Source organism: Hippocampus guttulatus, chromosome 2 (assembly GCF_054856545.1).
Source record: "Hippocampus guttulatus isolate MCC_2025c chromosome 2, RoL_Hgut_1.0, whole genome shotgun sequence".
NCBI lineage: Eukaryota > Metazoa > Chordata > Actinopteri > Syngnathiformes > Syngnathidae > Hippocampus > Hippocampus guttulatus.
Genome location: NC_141262.1, coordinates 27,708,726 through 27,729,491, shown reverse-complemented (window position 1 = coordinate 27,729,491; position 20,766 = coordinate 27,708,726). Strand labels below are relative to the sequence as shown.

Here is a 20,766-nt window from a genome sequence, read left to right as displayed (position 1 = left end):
CCTGAAGGCACCTGAACAGCTTGTTTGGTATGTTGTATGTGCTTTTGTACTTGAATGAAAATTAGACAATGATTTGAAGTTATTTTACACAATGTCAAACAAAATAGATTCACGAGATTTCTTTTGTAAATTTTGGAAATAATGGTTTTGTTTTTAAAATGCGTTTTTTTTTTTGCAAATGTTTTGTTTATATTTTTTTACTCAAATCTCTTTGTTTGATTGGAAAATAAAGGCAAATTTCTCACCGTAGTGACGTTCCTATCAAGCAATGCATTGACACTGAAAATAAGTCATAACTTGTTCAATTCTTGGCTGAATTTCATGAGTTAAAATTTTTTTTCACTGATTCTTAAAAAAAAAAAAAAAAAATCATCCGTGAAATATTCCTAGTTCCCTTGTAATCGTAGTCCACACCCACGGAATGCACCACTGCCTTTTCATCTCATTTTTGAAACGGATGAAATGTTTAATATTTATCATCACGGTACTCGGTAGCATCTGGAAACACGAGTAGCCTATCATGTACTTTGGTATGGCTAACTTTATATTGTGTCAATCGCAAAGGTCACTTTGACCTTGATCAACGATAACACCGCATGCGGTAGCACCAAAAGAACACAGGAGCATTTTCTGTCTCCTTGCTTGTAAATGTCAAACAACAAAGCTTTATTTGAAAGGAGGAATAAAACATGAACAAAGGTTGAGGAACGTGGCTAAAATGATGTTGATAAATGATCGTGAAAGAACAATCATTGATGGAAATGGCACTTAATTGTTCAGAAAAGTCTTTTTTTCTTCTGTTTATCATCAAGTCAGTTTGTCGACTAAAGCAAAAAAAAAAAACAAAAAAAAAACAACAACAAAAAAGGCCACACACACGGTTCTGCGACCACTTTTACTACACATGTGACAAACTGTATTCGCTTTTTATCAGCAAGCTTCCCCCTTGAATTTTATCAAGACTAGGACCTGGCCCGGGTACAAAAAAAAAAAAAAAAGGATTTATTTCTTTGGTAGAAAAATAAAAGACTTTCGAAAGAAGCCTTACCTCGCACGTTTGGCATCCTCCTGCGGCGCAGAGGCAGAGTTACATCCGGCCTGGAGGTGGACTCGGACGTTCTCAGCACCTCCTCCAGCGTGCTATGTTCCTGGCTTTCCTAGCCAACCGACACAGATCCAGTGAGCCACCGCTTGTCGGACTAACTGCCCGTGAAGGCGCGCCATTTTGCTGTACCGTTGTCTGAGATTGCTGACATTTGGCCCCTCTGGTTGGGGCGTTCGAAACCGGGCTTCTCGCGGCGCGCTCTTTCTGAAGGTGGACCGTCTGCCGAGCGGCCCGGAACTCCAGAGAGAAGTCACTGATGGTTTTGCAGAAGTCCTCGGCTCTGGTTTCTCGCGCCATCGCTCTGGAGTAGCCCAGGAACAGAAGAAAGGAGTGGAACCTGGAAAAATGCGCTTGTTTTTCAGACGCGCCGTCAACAGAAGGCTCCGTCTTCAAACCAACCTGTTGATAACCCGACGGTGTACGGCTCTCAGGACCTCGGTCCTGTCCTCACACTCTTCCAGAAGATTTGGCAGCTTGTGACGAAGCGTGCCGCCGAGCCCCGGACTTTCCCCTCCGCCGACAAGTCGTCTCTTCTCCCCTTTTGCCCATTTTAAATCGTCTGCTTTATCCAAAACCTTCAACTGCTCCCATGATCTCTTGGACAGGGCCTCAAGGCGGTCCAGGTTGGCGAGGACCGAGGAGTAGTCGCACTGTAAATACGCGGGACCAGTTGAACTGCGTTTGAACTTTTGACGGTGGAATTTGCGTTGAGAGAGGACGCGACGGCACCTTGCCGGCTTTGCTCACGGTCGTCAGGTCCGAGTAGAGGTCCGAGGATTGCGGGTAGAGCTGCAGGAGAAGCACGCAGACGTGATGGAGCAGAGGTTGGCGAGAACGAGTGTCCCGCACTTGAGACAGCTTGCCCAGGTAGCTCAACTCGAAACCGCGGGCCTGCGGCGCAACGGACGGCGGTTAACAACCGGAGGAGGGAACAAATCCCAACCATCACGCTCACCTTACATCCATTGAGAAAGTTACCGATGGCCAGCACCGTCGCGAGAACATGTCTGAAGGTCTGGCTGGCGACCAGCTGCTCCATGGCCTGCTTCAGGTAGAAGAGAGGCTTGGCGATTTCCTAACAAACGGTGAGGGTGGGAGGCGGCAACGCGGTGACTCGCGGAGACAAAAGAACCCTCGAGTTGAGTCACGTCCGATAACCTGGTCGGCACTCACCTGCTCCAAGGTGTCGTAATCCAACACGAAGGCCCACAGCTGGAGTCTGCGGTCCAGGTGAGGGATCTCCCCCAAAGTCAGTAAGCAGAGCTCGGCCGGGGCGAGACGGGAGTTCGGATTCTGGGCCTTGGCCCCCTTGATCAGACTTAGCTCTTCCTCCGTTGGGATCAGCGTCCGAAGTCGCTGCAAGGCAGAGCAAAGCCTAAAACCAAAGGACTGTCACGTTCCTGTTCCTGGTCTTGCCAGCAGGTGGCAGACTGAGCAGACTTGCTGTTTGCACACCCGCTGCCAATCTTGCAATTAAAGAACTCGGCATTTCAGGACCCACAAACTGTCAGCTGGTTGTCAGAGTTTTGTTTTGCCTTGCTGCTTTCTTTTGCTCATAGACATCTGCGTTTTTTGCTCTTGGTATGTCGGTACCATTGGATTTGTATGGTTTTTGTTTTTGTGAATTGGCGTTTGCTTGCGTGTATTCGATACTTTGTTTTTCGTTTGTAGTCTCAAGTTTGTTTTCCTTCCTTGCCTTTTGTGAAAGCGCTTTTAATTCTCGTTTAGTTTTAGTGCTCCCTGGTCCTTGTTTTGACCAGCCCTTTATGTTACCATTTCGTCGGTGCGATTTTTGTACATTAAACATTTTTGTTACGGAGTTCTTGTCTGGAGTCTACAATATTTGGGATCCAAAACATTTAGTTCGACAGAAACATGATAACGACGGCATCGGAAGTCGGTGAAGAACCGAACGAGCGCCCCCCCCGCACCTGGATGTCCTCGCGGTCCAGGACGGTGCCGTCCATGTTACGAATTGCAGGCGGGAGGAGGTGGAGGGGAGGCAGGCCGCTCAGGGTGATGGTGACGTTGTTACTCCTCTTCATCCCCAACGCCGAGACCGAGGCTTGTTTCTGGTTCGCAAGCGAGACGCTCAGCAGGAACGCGGCCGCACTTCGTACTTACTGGCGACGACTCTTACCCGCTGGCCACAAGCGAGACTGAAGCGAGCGCTTTTGCCTTTCCATTCGAACAGGAACTCCAGTCGCGCCGTATCCAAATGGACCGGCTCCAGTGCGGTCCAGATGGTCTGCGTCCCAAAGCGAGTCTTCCTGGGAAGCGGGGCCACATTTTGCAGTGCCCGCCAGTGAAGCTTCAGGGTGCCGCTTTTAGCGGAAGCGCTCTTGGGGGAGCCCGTGAAGATTTGGGGGTCGAGAGGAAGAGGAGGAGGGGGCGGCGGAGGTGCTGAGACACCGCGGGATCCTTCCTTGCTCGAGTCGCTTGCTTCCCCTTCTGCGCTGTCTGCGTCCACGTCTTCCTCATCCCAGAGGTCCGTGAAGTCCAAGGCGTTAAGGCAGAGACGAGCGGCGGGTTGGAGGGGCCAGGCTTGGTCAAAGTCAACCGTCGGGGGAGTCTCTTTGCTTTGCTGCGACTCCTTCATCATGTGGCGTGCGTTTCCTTCACCGCATTGAGGTGGTCGCTTCAACTTCAAAATTTCAATCGGAACCTGGACAAAGTCCACCGGTTTGAACGAGATCCAGCAAGTCTCGCGCCCGCCACCGATGGGGAAACATCAGACCACTTGGACGTCCTCCTTCTGAGAGAGAGCCCGTGCGTCGCTGGAGTTGATTTGAGCTGCGCCCTTTCCCTTCATTTCCTTATCGGGCATTTTATCGGGGCAATTGCCGCTTGCGCGCACACACACCAACCGCTCCGAGATCGACGCTGTCCGGAGTCTCATTCGTCCAAACTTTGCAAACAACGAAATACGAAGACACGTCCGCTCTGATCGACACTCATCTTGCTGTTCACTTGCATTCCAGTAAGAAAAGGTAGCAAGAAAAGGCACGGACGAGATATGGCGGCGTTCTCCGGGGACATTTGCATGGTTGACTTGCGGACTTAATGAGGTTGCCGCCCTTCATCACACTTGATCTCGCTTGCTCGGGCGCGCTCAAGGGACGACGCAAAGCCAAAATTGCAGTTATTGCCCAGCGCTCGGATTTCCAGTTGCATCTTGACAAACTCGTGAGCTTGGGATGTTCGCCTTTGCCGGATGTCGCATGTTTTTATTCAAATACAAAACAATAAATTAAACAAGATTCTGTCGTTCATGCCAAGAAATAATGACGGACTAAAACAAAAAAAACAACGCTAACATCCGCGGAGTAGGAGTGATCCATGCGTCCTCTGACCCGACCACGGGTGGATTATTTCTTCAATCACGCTTTGTTCACATCAAGTCGCGCACAGCCAAAATCAATCTAGTTGATCCTAAGCGCTACTACTCAATCATCGATCGGCTTCAGATTTGACTCTTGATCTTCATGTGACCCAACTTTTTTTTTAAAAATTCTCAGCTGTGTTCTTTGCACTTCTCCGTGGACATTCTCCCATCATGCCACGCCTCCCTGGTGCTCCTCAGGGCCTTGGTCCTCTTGGGGTCCACCACCACGTAGTCGACGCGCACGCGTACGCCCCGGGCGCACTCCTCCGCACCCTCGGCCGGCTTGTCGCCTCTTCCGTCGATGTCATCCGGGCAACGTTTCTGAAGCGTCACGACACAAAAAAGATTCTCACACATGTTGGGATGCAAGCTCATTTATATAAAAGTCCAAGTTATTGCAAATCATTTTTCAGCCCCACAAGCGGCAGCTCGGAATACTGTTACCTGTCTTGTTGGTGTCGATCGCCCCGTGTGGAGGTCCAGGTCCAGGTACTCCACCTGTTTGTTGCCTCTGGCTCGCCGGGCCAACGGGCTGCTGGCCCCGCCCTCGGAGGCCCGGTGAAGCATGAGCCTTAGAGACTGCGGGCACACAGGAAGGGAAGAAAAATGAACTGAAAAAGAGGGGAGGAATCCATTGCGAGGAGGAGAGAGAAGAAAGCGTTATTTACGGGCTCTCCCGCGCTGAAGCTGAGACCGCTGGTCGTCATGGCAACGTAGCTGTCATCGGGATCATCCGAGTCGGAGGAGGGAGACGAACTGTGGGACGAGGTCGGCCTGGCTGAATGGCGACCGGGTGGGCTGACGCGCCACGCAAAGACATGAATAAGAAGTGGCAAGACAAATGAGCGCCTCGCAGCTGGACGGTGAGATTGCTGTAACGCATTGTGCTGCCACAAGGGGGCGCGCTTAATGTGTTTTGGTTGGGATCCAGCAAGCATTTCAACCATGAATGTCGGCTTTTAGTGATGTCAGAAGACACCCAGCAGATACATACCCTCTGGTGAAGGTTCGAGTGACAGGTGAGCGCACAGGGGGCGGGACTTCCTGCCATTCCTGCTGCACTGGGGGGAGATTCAAAGGAGCTGGTTTCCCTAGGAGATACACAGACAAAATTATCCCTTTGACACGCGTTGAGATGCACTTATTAAAGATATTCAAACAGAATTTTGAAATATATTTAACCAGCATAAAAAAAAAGGCAAATATAAGTAAATATCTCTTTCTTTACACTGCGCTTTCACAACAGCTGTAGCTGAAACAAAGCGCTTTGCAGAACGTTCAACATCAAATAACAAAACAACAGAACACCAAACATGCAACATTAACCATACTGTCATACTTCTGTCAAAACTCAACAAAAGCATATATTTGTTTACGCTGCACATGTTGAAGTACCATATTGACTTGCATCACCTCCTAATTTCTAAAATTAAACAAATCCTTTTAGCTCCTCCTGTGTCGTTATCATAACCAGCTTGATGATGTCATGAAGAGAAAACGCTGTTGATATTGTCTGTGTGTAAGACGGGTGCCTGAAGATCCATGCTGGGGTGTCGTGTGAGCGCATGGACGTGATCTGTGGCAGACAGCAGCGACTCCGCGTGTGTGTGTGTGCGCGTGCTCATTGTGTTTACGTGTTTTACTCTTATCCTGTCATTCAATCGACGGCTGAAAAGTGCTCCCGTGACCGTGGCTCTCCTTTCCCACATTTGCTGGCATTACAGAAGCACGCTGCATATTCACCAATTTGCTTATTTGTGGATATCCATTTATTTATTTATTTATTTTGGGGCCGAGGGGGGGGGGGGGGGGGGGGACTATCATCCGTCAGTCATTGAAAAATGGGACATATCATATAAAACTAGTGCTTTGGCGCAATCTGGTGACATATTGGTGCCAAGCACCGATGTAGCTTAATTTAGATCAGTCACATGTGTTTTCATTGTGTTTGTGTTTGAAACAACTGGAAAGTGCGTTGGGGACTGTAGCTCTCCTTTCCCACACGAGAGGGCATTCAAATACAATACATCGAGTAAAACCCACAAAAACAATGGGAATAAAGTGTAGATTTCAGTGAAGTAGTGTGTATCTTGCACCCTCACCGCTGCGCCTCGGCTTGAGATCGCGGTGGATGGGGGGCGGCAGGGCCTCGCGGATCGGAGGGGCAGGGGGCGTGGCGGGTGTCAGTGGGGTACTACGGAAGCCCGTGTGAGCGGGCGGCGGCACCTGCCTCCCAAAAGACGCCGGGTCTGCCGAGGCGGGCGGGCGAGCGGCGGCGGGGGTCATGGGGACGTAGTTGACCTCTTGGCGATGAACGGATGCCTCCGAGGGTCTGAAAGGATGAAAATTTCATGGCGGGGCGACGAAGACGCAATCATGAGACTCGCGCTTGTTGACGAAACGAACCGTGCGGCGAGCGGCGGCTCCGTGGTGGCGGCGCTCATGGCAACGTAATTTTGGTCCGCGTCATCGTCTTCGGAGCAAACGCTGCCCAGCGGTACCATGCCTTTATTAAACTGACATTGCACGGCAAACCTGTCAAGGTCCAACTAAAACATTTGCGCCTCCCAAACATTTGGGGATGGTTGGATTTCAGATTGCGCAATTAATACCAAATCAGGAACCGAGTGATCATTTCTGTTGCTCCCGCAAAAAAAAAAACTCACAAAGTAGCTGTTGAAGCTGTCGCTGAAGTCAAAAATGCTCGCTCGGTCAGACAGAGAGCGAGCGGCGGACAGCGACTCACAACCTGAAGACAAACAAAAACACAACAGCAGGAAAAACATCAAGAGGGTCGAAAATGGGCAAATGGCTTTTTTTTCTTTCTTTTTTTTTTGCCATTGAAATGCCAAACTCGTTCACCGCCATCCATGTCTTTGATGTCAAAGAGCCGTTTTTACTGGCTTTCCAGTGACTGAGTTAATGTTGGAAAAAAAAAAACATTAAACCACATGGTTTTCGTGTAATTATTGTACCTACTGTCGTATTCGTGAGTTGAATGCGTGACCTATTCAGAAACACCAGGAGCCGGGTTGTTGTTGGCCACGTCGCCTCCTGTTTGAGTGTCTGGCTGTGAGTTGTGGCCATAAGCAGCTCCTTGCCGCTCCGTGCTGTCATTTTGTATGTATGTTTGACTGCTTGTCAAGTTTATTTGCCTTTATTTTAGTAGGAGCTTAACCGATGAAACCGAAACCTTCAGCATGAAAAAAAAATCTGATAGTAAATTGTACTGCAGACAAATTTATTGTGTTTATTAAAAAAAAATAAGTGGGAAGAGGAGCTTGGAATAAAAAAAAAGTCACATGTTAAATGGCAAATATTGACGGGGGGTGGGGACGGGGGGTTGCAATAAAATTATTTTTCCAAATTGTTCAGCTCCAGCACAATTATGGAGGTCTTTAGGGATTACTTTTGCTGTCATCAACAAAAATTAGGATGAAGCATCTTCATCAGCGAGACGCAACAAAAAACAGCTTGGCTTTCGCCACGGGTGCTTCGATGGGGTCGTTGACCAGCCGCATGAGTTGAAGAAGCATCTGTGGCGAAAGCAAAAGTACGGCAGCGGGTTTTCTTTCTGCGCCTGAATTTGCCACCATTCCAGCACCCCCCCAACCCTCTCCCCGCAACCCTTGTGAGGATAAGTGGATCGAAAAATGGATGGATGGATGGATGGATGGATGGATAAACTAAAACGTCCTCAAGCTAGACTAAAATAGTCATGGACGATTCTGACTAAAATAAGACTAAAATGCTCAGACTTTTTGCCGACCAAAACTTGACCAAACTAAAACGAGTATGAACATGACTAAAACCGATTAAAAAAACCTCAAGTGACAGCTTGACACAAAGACCGCCAAAAACAATGTTTGGGACAGCTCACCTGAGAGGGACTTGCCCCCCGTGGGATTCTCTCCTGGTGCTGCGATGGCGATAGGCTTGGGCGGGCGCGGCGGCGGCGGCGGGGGCGGGGCTGGCGTGGAGGCACAGAGCTCCGCCTGGCTGAGGGGTGCCACGCTCGGCGTGGAGGAGGGCCGCAGAGCGGGAGCCGGCTGAGGCCCGGATGCCAAGCGGGGCACCCGGTAGCCGCCGGATGGAGCGGCGTCATAGACGGGGATGGCCACGGGACGCAGGTGGAAATCCAGAGAGTGCTTCCTGGGGTGGGGGGAGGGGTGACAGCGAGGCTTCCCACCTCCCCAGCGGAGGTAAGGAGTCACGCCGGAGTCCAGAGATTGGCTGAGGGCGGCCGTCGGTGGGGCCGCCGTCCACGGCGCCGTCCGGGAACTGGAGGAAGGAGGGGGGAGGCTGATGGGAAGAGTGGAAGGCGAGGACGAAGAAGACGAGGAGGTGGAAGACGGAGGGGGAGGGGGGAAGAGCTGGTCACCGTTGTCGCTTTCCAGGGAGGGGGAGGAACCTTCAGGGGACCTGCAGGAGAAAAGCCAACAAGCGCACTCAGCGGTCACAACCAATGGGGGGGTGACTATCGCCACGGCAACGGCGCCACATGGAAAGTGAGGCTTCCTGCTCTTTTACCTGACACGAGTCTGGCATTGCGCCAGCCACAGATAGTCCTCGTGCGCACGACCGCTGTCGGCCTCCAGGGGGTGCAATCTCGCTCTGTCATGAGGGGGCGGGGCAGATGTTGTTCCCGTGGAAACGGGAGGGCTGTCATGAACTGCAAAAAAAAATAAAAATAATGTAAGAATTAAGTTGAAATGTTTATCTCAGGACCGTTATCTTGGGGGAGCGATGTGTGATCAATTGCTTTTGCAAGTGCAAATAATCTGCACGCAAACTGACCTTCACATCTGAGCAGTTGCTCGATTTTAACGAAACAGACTTCCTCGGATGTGTCTCACTGACCTTCGGTTGGGTTGAAGCCGCATAGCAGGCAGATGGCCGCCACCCAGCGGTTCATGTCGTCCTCCGACTCGGCCACGAGGTACCACGTCCTCTCCTCCGTCTTCAGGTCGAACACGAAGCTCTTCTCCAATTCCTTCTTGGTGAACGACAGCCCGGCGTCCACCTGGAGGAGGAGAAAGACGACCTCAACCGTCTCGCGCGGTCGCTGCGTGCGCCGTGCGTTGCGTACCTGCTCGCACAAGTTCAAGTTGATGGTTCCGATAGGCCGTCTGGAATGCGGGTTTTTGTAATACTGCAAGACGTCAGGCTCGCCGCTCAGCCGGCCGCTGCGCAGCACGAACCAGCGCCTCTTCCACGCCTGCAAGAGGACGTGGCGACAAATTGTTTGGGGTGACTTTGCTGCGCTTGATGTGCGCGACATGGCAGCCCGGATCCTGTTTCACGCACACACGCGAGTCACTCACTGCAAAGTATGTGATACGCTTTGTTAGCATTAAGCTAGCGGACTTTCATTCGCCAAAATGAAACGGCCCGCTTGACCACTTGGGTGTTGAAACATCCCATGTTTAATTCTCTTTTGTTTTAGCGTTCAGTTGCCTTTTTTTTTTTACCAGCGTTAGCACTTACAAAGGGTGGTAAAAGTACCGTATTGGCCTGAATATAAGACGGTGTTTTTTGCATTGAAATCAGACTGAAAAAGTGGGGGTCGTCTTATATTGGGGGTCTAGACATTGTACCCATTCATGACACGAGGTGGCGCCAGAACTTGACTCCCCAGGCCAAAGTGAACCCCTGTCACAAAGAATAAAAATAAAAATATCGGTAGCACGAAGAATAAAAATAAATAATAGCGGTAAGAAAGAAAAGAGAAGAAAATAATAGAAGAGATAACATAAAATGGAGAAACGTAGCGACAATCTGGAGAAAAGTGGGTCGAAGATCGGCCAGGTTAACCGGCAGCTGAGGAGAAGTTATGATGTCATTTACATTTCAAAAACCAGAAGCCATTCATTTACGAATGTGAGTGCACTTTAGATTTGAATGAGGTAAAATAACATGCTTTTTCTCTCAAATATATTGTTATAATCATTTTTTTCAGATGTACTGTAATTATTTTCTGTATAAAAATTAACTTGGTGTTCAAAAAGTCTTTTTTTCAAACTTGAGTCTTGAAAAAGAGGGGGTCGTCTTATAATCAGGGCCGTCACGGTCTTATATTCGAGCCAATACGGTATCTTTAAAATGTGGCTAACGTGGTGTCTCCACGTGGTGGATTTTCACTACTACGGGTCGCATGAAACGAGGCTTCCATCTTATGTGTTTTTTGTCCATCAAAGCGCAGGATACTTCAAGCTAACTGCGCCAAGCGCGCTTCCCGTCTCTGGCTAAAAACAGACAGGAAGAGGAAGCAGTCGAACAGGAAGTGAGCCGGCGGTGGCCCGTACCTGAAAAGAAGCCGAGTTTTGAGAGTCAGATGCAACAAAACACTTTCTCAAATCCTCCTTCCTCTTACCTTGGTTTTCGCTCTTGACCCCCACCTTCTTCCGACAGGAAGTGGACACAATGGATCCAAAAGAGCACTTCCTTCCCAGCCGCTATCCAAACCAAAAACCAAAGCCGAAAGCTTTCACAAGCGCTTCCCGCCTTCAATTTTGCTTATTTAGACCTCTGTTCCTCCTCATCCTGTCACATCTTACCAGCAAGGCACCACCGATGCGCTCATTTCGGAACCATCCGACCAGGGAGGTCTTCCACATATTTGAGTGTGCGTTCCTTTCCATTCTCCTTGGAAGCAAGTCCTTCCATCGCCTTCGAGAAGGCGCAGCTGAGAGCGATTAGAACGGATTACATAACACGCACACAGAGGGAGCGTGTGATGAAGTTTGCCGCTCGAACTTTAGCCCAAATCTTCACATGAGCGCACGCTTTTGCCGCCGCAGTCACAAGGCTCTCGCCGAGTGTGCGCGTGTCGACAAGCGCGATCAAAATGCGCAGATGTACAAAACGACCGGTTTTCAGAATGGGATTATTTAATTAAATTTTTTTTTTTAGCCAACAGTGTCCAAGTTACCGTCCACCGTCAATAGCGCATGTCCTCATTTGGGTCATGGATGAGCTGAAGCCTCTCGGACGGTCGGCGGGGGACACCCTGAACTGGTTGCCGGCCAATCGCAGGGGCACACATCGACAAACAACCATTCGCACCTCAAGTACATTTTTGAGTGAACAACTCATTTTATTTTGGAAAACGTTTGTGAACCGTAGCGGACGCTCACTCTCCCTTAACCTCCATTAAAAACAAAACACACCAAAAAACAACAAAAAAACCCCCCAAAGAGTTACTTGTGGTCACAACAAGGATGGAGATTAACACGACTCACTGGACAGGTATGCCAGATATGCGGTGTGTGTGTGTGGATAAACCTCTTTCCAAACATAATAGCGTGATAAGATGAGTCTTGTTTTTGCTTCCTCACCGGGGGAGGAACGGAGTATAAGGAAGCAAAAATACGTTCTTCTAGCCGCCAGTACTCACATAACGGCGAAGCTTTTTCTCCGGTGGCGATTTTCGGAGCCAACCTTGGCAGACGACCTCGGCGGCTCCACTCATCCTGGGCGGTGGGCGTATCCTCCTTTCCGGCAGTCAATCGGGTGTCGCTCGAGTTGCGCCTCATCAGTCAAACTGGACCCTCGGCGAGGGAGCTGCGCTGGAGGCCACTGGCGAGTGAGTGAGCCCCGCCTCCTTCTCCCGAGGCCTTCTCCTTCTCACCGCTGGCTCCTCCTCCGGCCCAGACAACGGGGACATTCCTGCCCGAGTCTCCTCCCACTCATCTTCTCCCTCCGCTCCCTGGAACAGCGAGCCATGCTCCATGCTCTTTCGAGATGCCCTCACAAGGACATGCATCAAGAAAACGGACTTGTCTCCCACTGACCTTTCGCCTGGAAATTCAATTTGAAAGGATTCCTCTCTCCGCGCTCGGTTGTAAATGCTGACCTGCGGTGCCGCTCGGTTGTATGACTGCAGAGGTAGCACATTCCATAGATTTGCAATCAGTGTCACTCCATCCATTTTCTTCCACTTATCCTGGGTCAGATAGCCGGGAGGGGGTGGTGTGTGGGGGGGGGGGGCAGACAACCTCAGCGGAGACGAGGAGACTAACCTTCCTGAAAACACGGCTTCGAATTCTTGCAGGCTTCTTGAGATGTTCCTCGGCCAGCCGTGAGACAATCCGAGAGCAAAACCTCAAACCTCAAAACCAGGAGGCATCCAAAACGGATCCCCGAGCCACCTCAGCTAGCTCCCCTCCATGCGGCAAAGCAGCGCCCCTCCCCGTTCCGCAGATGACCGGGCTTCTCAGCCCCGAGCTCGGAAACTCATTTCGGCCCATTGTATCTGCCATCTTGATCTTTCGAAACACGACCGGCTCCTTGTGACCGCGTGGGAGCCGCCGGAAAATGGACGGCATTGCCTTTTGGCTCTGCTCTGGCTTCATCTGTGACACAGCAATCCACCAGTACATTTCCCGTATTATTCTGCTTTCACTTATGAAGAAGAACCCAAAATACGAATAAAATACGAATAAACCCTGGCAAGAGGTGAAAACGGCAACTTGATTAGACCGACAGAGCACTGGAAGGCTCAAGTTTTTTTTTTTCCTCATCAAAATACATTTCCACAGATTTGAACGGACTGCCCCAAAACGAGTGTATCGCTCAACGATAACGGCAATAAAATAAACCTATTCCTTTGTGTTTTTTTCAGGTTGGAGAATTTTTGAATGCCAGAAGTGGGTTCTTTTCACACCACCGCAAGACACTCGGCACGAGCTCTGAACCATTCTTGGAGCTGACGAGATTCAAGAAAATCATCGATATGGGGTCTTGTTCCCCATTCATGTTCCTCCATCTTCACCTGAGATGTCACTCAGTCAAAAGCATCTCCGCAATGGACTTTTGAATTTCTTTATGGTTGGCTGTCTACTGAGGTGTGCCCGGCGCATTTGCGTAAACACACCTGTAAATTTGACTCCTGCCACACATTCGGACACCATTGACGGAAAATCAGATACTGAATGGATGAGGAGGAGTTGATTTATCTCTCGGCCACCGAACCCCTGCCAACTTCACGACAAGCAACATCGCTGTCCCCCCCCCCCCCCTTTTTTTTTTCGGTCATCTCAAGTTTTCCAGGCGCTTGCAATGCCTTCACGGCGCACCTGCCATCCATCATCAGACCACATTTGACAAGCACACACTTTGAAGGCAACAAGGATGGCTTTTATTCCACAGTTAGATTCCACACATTTTTAAAAGCAATTACATTTAAAAAGCAGAAACAAAAATCCTCGCAAATTGAGAAAAAAACCCGCAAACTAAGAAATCACTGAATGGTGACGAGTTGAGTACGCCAGACTCACCGAGTGCTGCGTTTAGAGCACGCCAGCGCCCATCTCTTGTACAGAAAGAGGACGGGCAACACCAAAGCGCCGGGCACCCAAATCATGAGTTCCAGCACCCCAAACAAACAATAAACGTGATTAAATGGCACAATGACCGCGTATACTGATGTTGTCAGACTCCACGTGTACCTCAACAGCAACACCGTCAGGATGATCAGGATGCTTTTGAAAGCCCTCCACTTGTTCGGGTCCATCCGGTACGCACTCTGTGAGCCCGGCCCTTTTCGAATGAGAACACAGAGAACCGCAAGACTGCAGAAGGCTATGACAATTAAAATAAGAGTCAGGAAGGCGATTGCCACGATGGGAGAATAATGCACAGATGCTATAGCTGTGCTCATGGAGGAAATCAGCCAAACGCTGGCGACGACGACGCTCCGGAGTTTCAGGGCCCGCCCCTGCCTCAGGCCCATGTAGGTGATTGGATGGACCGCAGCCAGATAGCGATCAAGGCAGGTCAGCGAGTGAAACATCACCTCGCCGTACCACATGAAGTAAAATATGTAAAAAGCGTGAGTGACGAGTTTGTATTTGTTCGCCAAGAGGCCGTAAAGACGCAGGAGGGAGGCCAGCACTCCGATCACGTCCATGGCCGCCATGTGGAAGGTGAACATGTCGGAATGACTGACCGTGGCGCCGGACGACAAAGGGGAGGCCGTGGCGGAGCGCCGCCGCCTGCTCTGACGGTACACGATGTACAGGACGTTGAGGAAGAGGGGAAGCGTGAGCAGGTTGAAGACGGTGAAGCACATGAATAAGATGCGCAAGGGCCCAGATTGGAAGCAGTTGATGAAATCACTCGAGTTGTTGGACATCTGCAAAAGGACAGACGGGACAGTTCCCATCGGACGCGAATCAGGGCCGTGTACATATGTCAGTGAGCACTTCTCCTTTGCCGAGGTAACATCCACTCTACGGGTGTGGAATGTGAAGATGAAAGCAGAAAGTGGCGCGGATTCGACCACCCGCAATAAAAGGCCACTCGTCGAAGAATATGCCATGTTGCCTGGCTTGCTGACCTTCCTTGATAAAAAAAAAACAAAAACAAAAAACAAAAGGTGACTCACCTTGTCAGGAGCACTTCCAAAGTCCAAACGTTTCGGATGTGACTTCTGAGACGAATGAGATCCCCGCTGGAGCCGTTTTGCATGTTGGTGGCGATGAAGTCTTCACTGTACAAACAGTAACTTGACCCACAATCACCGATTCTCAGCTTTGGCACGCTCCAGGAAGCGGGTGAATGTGATTCGGTTTCCGTTTTGGGTCCATTAAGCCATTGTTTTTCAATCTTTTTCGAGCCAAGGCACATTTCTTTCATTGAAAAAAATCTTGTGGCACACCACTAGCCGAAAATGAAACAATTATATTGTCCTCATCCTCCTTGACCTGAGTGCAGCCTTCGACACAATCTCTCACCCCATCCTCCTCAACAGACTCTCTACCATAGGCATCACCAACACCCCTCTACGTTGGTTCCACTCATATCTCACTGGCCGCTCTCAGTTCATTCAACTTGATTCTTTTACTTCACAATCCCTCCCCGTCTCTTCTGGTGTTCCCCAGGGTTCTGTCCTAGGTCCGCTCCTTTTCATTGTCTTCCTCCTTCCGCTCGGAAACATTTTCCGCAAATTTGGCTTACACTTTCACTGCTTTGCGGATGACACCCAGCTCTACCTCTCCAGCAAACCCGACGCTTCTCTCCCACCCTCATCCCTCTCTCACTGTCTCTCAGAAATCAAATCTTGGTTCACCCATAATTTCCTCAAGCTAAACAGCAATAAAACTGAACTCCTACTCGTCGGTACCAAATCCACTCTAAACAAAGCCGACAGTTTCTCCCTCGTAATTGATAATGCCACTATATCTCCTTCCCCCCAGGTGAAGAGTCTGGGTGTCATCCTTGACAGTTCACTATCCTTTCACTCCCACATCAATAACATTACCCGGTCCGCTCATTTCCACCTTCGCAATATAAACCGCCTCCGTCCCTCACTCACTCCTCACACCACTGCTATCCTTGTTCACAGTCTCGTCACTTCCCGTATTGACTACTGTAACTCACTCCTCTTCGGTGTCCATCAAAAATTCCTCCATAAACTTCAACTTGTTCAGAATTCAGCAGCCCGGATCATCACGAGAACTCCCTCCTTCCATCATATCACCCCCATCCTCCGACAGCTCCACTGGCTTCCTGTCAAACTTAGAATCAACTACAAATTACTTCTCTATACATTCAAAGCCATCCATAACCTTGCGCCTCCCTATCTGTCAGATCTTCTTCAAATCTCCATTCCCTCTCGCTCACTCAGGTCCTCATCCTCCCTCCACCTTTTTCTACCCTCTGCCCGTCTCAGTACAATGGGGTGTAGAGCCTTCAGTCGCTCTGCCCCCAAACTCTGGAACTCATTTCCTCCCAACATTCGTAATATTGACTCTCTTTCCATATTCAAAACCCAGCTCAAAACCCACCTATTCAGACTTGCCTACCCGCCTTAAATCTTTCTTTCTTTGTCTATTATTTTATCTGTGTTTTACTATTGCTCTTGGTTGTACAGTGTCCTTGAGTGTTATGAAAGGCGCTTGCAAATGTGATGTATTATTATTATTATTATTATTGTAAGCGTTTTTTAACATTGAAAAAAATAATGATTTTTTTTAAAGCACCTTGACGAGGAATCAAATCAACACCAATTCAATATTTTATAAACTTTCATATTTATTCTCACTCAGTGTGATAAATGGTTTGTTTGAAAACAGATCTGATATCCTGGCAGCAGTGGCGTTCCGTCAGGGCCAGCAAGGCCTTCTCTGCTGGCCTAAACATTCTCAGAAAAGTAAATTTAATGAATTTACTTTCTGAGAATAACAAATTTAATTTATTTTATTTTCATAAATATGTCAACAAAATTATTCTCTGTATTCTTTACGTCATATTATTTCCACTTAGTGGAACCATCGATAAATAACTTATTTATTATGTTTGAGTTTTTAACCAGTCATATTTCAGATAGCTTGTGTTGCCAGGTAAACTAAACTTGCTCGGGGCCTTCAGATTAAAAAGAGCAGGCCCCTGTGCGCTGTAAATGAACGGGCACAGTCAGATTGCAATAACCAATCAGATCACGAGTCTGCGTACCAGGGCCAGCTAGGAGGGCTTACGTCACTGGACGGGCGCGTTCGGTGATTGGATGAGCGCCTGCTAGAGGGAGCTGTTGCTGCATTTTGACCCAAAATGGCCGAAAGAGAAGACGTTGATCTGGTTGCAGGACTACTTTCCACACAATTTTCAAGACGGACCTTCCACTGGATTTACCAATTGAAGTTATTTTACCAAGGCAGCAAGGAAACATCAGAGCACGGCTGGGTACTTACAAGCTACGGTGCGTTTCAAAACGTTTGGGGACACTCGCGTAGATCTGCAGCTCAGTGACCAGGCACTACATTGGTGAGTAAATGAATTTTATTTCACATTTCTTCTTGTTATTTTATTTCGTTAGTATTGTAAGTTGAGGGGTTCGTTGTTTTTCAGTGGATGGCTCTTCTTTGCGAATGACAGATGCAGAGATGGAATCCTTCAATGCAGTTTAATAAAAAAAAGAAAAGAAAAAGAAAGAGCTGTGTTCAAACGAAGTCGTCCTCTCCTTTTTGCCCATTCTAAACGTATAGCAATTCATCTAACACCTACGAACCTCTCAACTTACAGTATTAATGGTCACGAAACAAAATGACAAAGATTGTCAAAGACCTGAAATGTATCAAATAAATCAGCTCACCTGCAATTTATAATGACGCATTGTAGTCAGCTTCGTGCACTAAAATTTGTTCAATCTCAGCTGCTCAACATTTTCAGTTATTTGCTGTTTTATAGCCTATTCTCAAAATGCAAATGATCTGTTAATTTTATTTTCAAAGAATAGTTTGTTTTGTTATTGTGTGGTTGGTGTCTTATATGAAACTGCGACATTGCGCAATTTATTGGACAGACTTGTTTATGATCACACAGCGTAATTTGGGTGGCATTTTATTTAGTATTTTTAAAATCTTTTTATTTTTGACCAAATCTGTAAATTTAGTTTCCTGCTCTTAATTGTGAATGCATACTTGATGGTTTTAAATGCACCTGAAATCAAGTGCTGCCTGGCGAGCCTATATTGTGTTAATGTATGTGACGTCACTGAAGGCCTAAGGTTGAAATGCACGGCCCGCCATTGCGTTACATATTATACAAGAATAGATAATTATTTCTCCATAATTGGTTCAACAATAAAATAGTCCTGGCCAGTCAACTAATCAATAATCAAGGTTTCCTTTTAAATTACTCAGAATTTTTAAAGAAATTTAATCTACCAGTCACCCCAAAATAATTTGCTACAGTCATGGATGCTATTCCTTCTGGAATCTTGACCCTCTTGAAAGGGGTGGACAGAACAACCTCCACACCAACAGTCAGTCTTAACAGCAGTCAGGCTATCGCTTTCGCCGCTTCGAGTCCGGTAAAAGTAAATCCAAATGAAAGATTACTCTCGTCGTATTGCCCCACGCCGGAAACTTCGCTTGTCTCGAAGCATAAGGCGCTTAGCTAGCTGCTGCTGCTCCCTGCCGGTATGGAGAAGTACTACAGGCACTAGACCGCACAGACATACAGATTGGATAATTTCCCACGGCACTCCTGACAATATCTCGCGGCCAGGGTTAAAAAAAAACACTGCATTTAGCAACAGAAGGGTGCAAAGACCTCCGCTTTTGATCGCAGGGAAGCAAGTGTTCATGCTCTCTGTTGTCAGACACTCTAAGGTGAGCCGTCATCGCCTCATGGGAAGTTTGCCGATGACGTTTTGGGAGATGTCTCTCGGTCGATTCCCTTGCTTTGTGTTGCGCCTAGTGCATTGCCTTGTTCGTGTGACCATTGCTCGCCAAAATTTGACTTCAATGAATGTGTCATGCCAGTGTACGAAGACGTCAGCAGAGGGCGACAAACACTTTTTGAAAAAAAAATATTTTTAGGCAGCCGACAATGACTGTTTCCATGTCGATCCATTGAATGAGGGACACGCGCAAACACAAGGGACCAGGTGTTGAAATGACAAAGCTTCCATAATGCGTGTGCACACGCGCTAGTTTTTCCCTGTTGAGCAAAGAGCAGGAGGACAACGTGCACTCAATGCAGTGCGAGCTCGTGTGAGTGGGAAGAGTTGGAAAGGGTTGTTCTTGTCCTATAGTTTAGTGTTTTCCCAATCTTGATTCAATCAACGCTCCCCATATTACATGAGAAAAATCTCACATCAATCTAGGACCTGAAGGGAGAGATTTTTGGGGGAGTCGACTGTAACGTAAATGATAAAAAAATGGAGTTCCACTTCGGGCTCCTACGGTAATCTGACAATATTAAAATTGGACACGCTGCAAAAATACACGGTGACAATAGCGTTACTCTCAAGTGGCTGTACATGTGCATGCATGTATGCGCTTGTGTTTTGGCAGGTGTCTGGGCACAAAAAAAAAAAAAAAAACATTTACACCGGGGCTTATCACCATCATGGTGACACCTCTGGCAACTATCGTCACAATTTGTCATCTCAAAGGCTGCATATGTGTTGAGAAAAGCATCCACGCACATCCTGCATTTCGTAACCACAGCGAAGGTCAGTTTGGGATAACAGACAGAAATTCCCCACACTTAGTGACCAGAGCGAGAGACAGGAAAACAGAGCCATCCTGGAGGATGACCAGATCATCTGGCGTGACTCTCACTGAATGATCTCCGGCACTCTGAATTTACTCATCTGATTAACACGAAATTAAATATGTTTTCCGGCCTGATCATTGACTCCTTTTTCAAGCTAAAAAAATAAATTAATGGAAAAAAATGGTTTGTCAAACTCTACCATTAGTGCTAGCTAACAAATTTAGCTGGTGTGGCTAAAGGTGTGTCTTAATGAAGCAAAGGCCTCAAATTATGGAAGAGGTCGAAAAATTACAGTTACCTTTTAAAGTATGGAACACGTCTGGTGGAAAAAAAAACCAAAACAAAAAAAAAAGGGAGCGGTTTCACCCAAGAGGAGATGACAAAATGCTGATTAGCCGCTAAACTCCTTCAACATCTTGGTGTACTTTCACTGCTGTATTTATTTTCTATTTGGTCTCGATCCACTACACATAAGCACTTTCCACTTTTCTGTAATGAGTGCAAACCGTCATATTGATATCGTGATAGGAATGAGTAAATAGCCACTCGGCTTAAAATTAGCAGGCCCATTGTCTCCGTTTGTAGCAGAAACCAAACATAGAAGATTAACCTCTGCAGAAGAATTGGACTTTTTCCTCACTAGCTGGCCTTTCAAACCAAATAGTATACAGTACAATGTTGTTGAATCACATGCGGAGGAGGCTGAAATGAAATCCCACAGTGGTGTGGAGGTGTGCCTGGGGGGCGCTAGGTCTCGTCGAGTTAGTCCGAGTCATATGGAAGCGACGGTTCTCTTCTTGCAATGCACGATTCCACCACAGGTGGCGATAGCATTCACTCATCCCAGCTTGAACAAAACCCAGTGAAACAAGGCAAGCGCAATTTGAACTTCAATTCGATTTCTATTGCTTTCAATCAGAAACAAAAGACCAAATGTTTGTGAACCAATTCTGCACAAATGAAGTTCGGGCACCTACAATTTGTGAATATGAATAATATTGCTGTACATCTTAAAGAGGAAGTCAAGCCCAAAATGTTCTTGACAATAATCTGTTCCACGAGGCCCCACTGGTCTAAAAACGGCATTCTGATCAATATTGCGGTTGTGGAATGTGAAATGAGCAGCGAAATCCACCCATTTTTTTTTCTTTATAAATCCCTCTCAGGGGGCGGCCATTTTGCCACCTGTCGTCCAGTGAAAATGACATCACAGTCGCTTAGTGCTCAGGTAGCAACCAATACACGGTTCGCCTGTTTTCTGAGTTTGGTT

The 20,766-nt window shown here is 47.9% G+C and overlaps 3 protein-coding genes across 7 annotated transcripts; all 3 read right to left on the bottom strand.

Moving 5' to 3' along the window:
• Window positions 1-637: 637 nt before the first annotated feature.
• LOC147209361 (FH1/FH2 domain-containing protein 1) lies at window positions 638-4,179 on the bottom strand. 4 transcript variants are annotated; one of them, XM_086105191.1, is made up of 9 exons: window positions 3,246-4,179; window positions 3,037-3,177; window positions 2,279-2,461; window positions 2,061-2,180; window positions 1,853-1,996; window positions 1,505-1,755; window positions 1,235-1,442; window positions 1,049-1,157; window positions 638-969 (listed from the first exon to the last, which is right to left on the bottom strand). In XM_086105191.1, the coding sequence occupies exons 1-9, from the start codon at window positions 3,705-3,707 to the stop codon at window positions 899-901; spliced, it is 1,689 nt and encodes a 562-aa protein (XP_085961317.1). In that variant the 5' UTR covers window positions 3,708-4,179; the 3' UTR covers window positions 638-898. The 4 variants fall into 4 exon arrangements, with proteins under 4 accessions (XP_085961317.1, XP_085961318.1, XP_085961319.1 ...); XM_086105192.1 differs by having other exon boundaries at window positions 1,235-1,406; window positions 1,835-1,996; window positions 3,246-4,178; XM_086105193.1 differs by having other exon boundaries at window positions 1,835-1,894; window positions 3,246-4,178.
• Window positions 4,180-4,305: 126 nt separating this feature from the next.
• On the bottom strand, window positions 4,306-12,063 carry LOC147209360 (GRB2-associated-binding protein 1-like). 2 transcript variants are annotated; one of them, XM_086105187.1, is made up of 14 exons: window positions 11,887-12,063; window positions 11,048-11,175; window positions 10,864-10,945; window positions 9,580-9,708; window positions 9,351-9,513; window positions 9,021-9,162; window positions 8,371-8,912; window positions 7,157-7,239; window positions 6,897-7,006; window positions 6,593-6,822; window positions 5,485-5,581; window positions 5,159-5,288; window positions 4,935-5,069; window positions 4,306-4,811 (listed from the first exon to the last, which is right to left on the bottom strand). In XM_086105187.1, exons 1-14 carry the CDS (start codon window positions 11,959-11,961, stop codon window positions 4,620-4,622), a joined length of 2,238 nt encoding a protein of 745 aa, XP_085961313.1. In that variant the 5' UTR covers window positions 11,962-12,063; the 3' UTR covers window positions 4,306-4,619. The 2 variants fall into 2 exon arrangements, with proteins under 2 accessions (XP_085961313.1, XP_085961315.1); XM_086105189.1 differs by lacking the exons at window positions 10,864-10,945; window positions 11,048-11,175.
• Window positions 12,064-13,650: 1,587 nt separating this feature from the next.
• LOC147209359 (uncharacterized) lies at window positions 13,651-14,771 on the bottom strand. Its single transcript, XM_086106051.1, has one exon. It carries the CDS (start codon window positions 14,653-14,655, stop codon window positions 13,765-13,767), a length of 891 nt encoding a protein of 296 aa, XP_085962177.1. The 5' UTR covers window positions 14,656-14,771; the 3' UTR covers window positions 13,651-13,764.
• Between the last annotated feature and the right edge of the window lie 5,995 nt (window positions 14,772-20,766).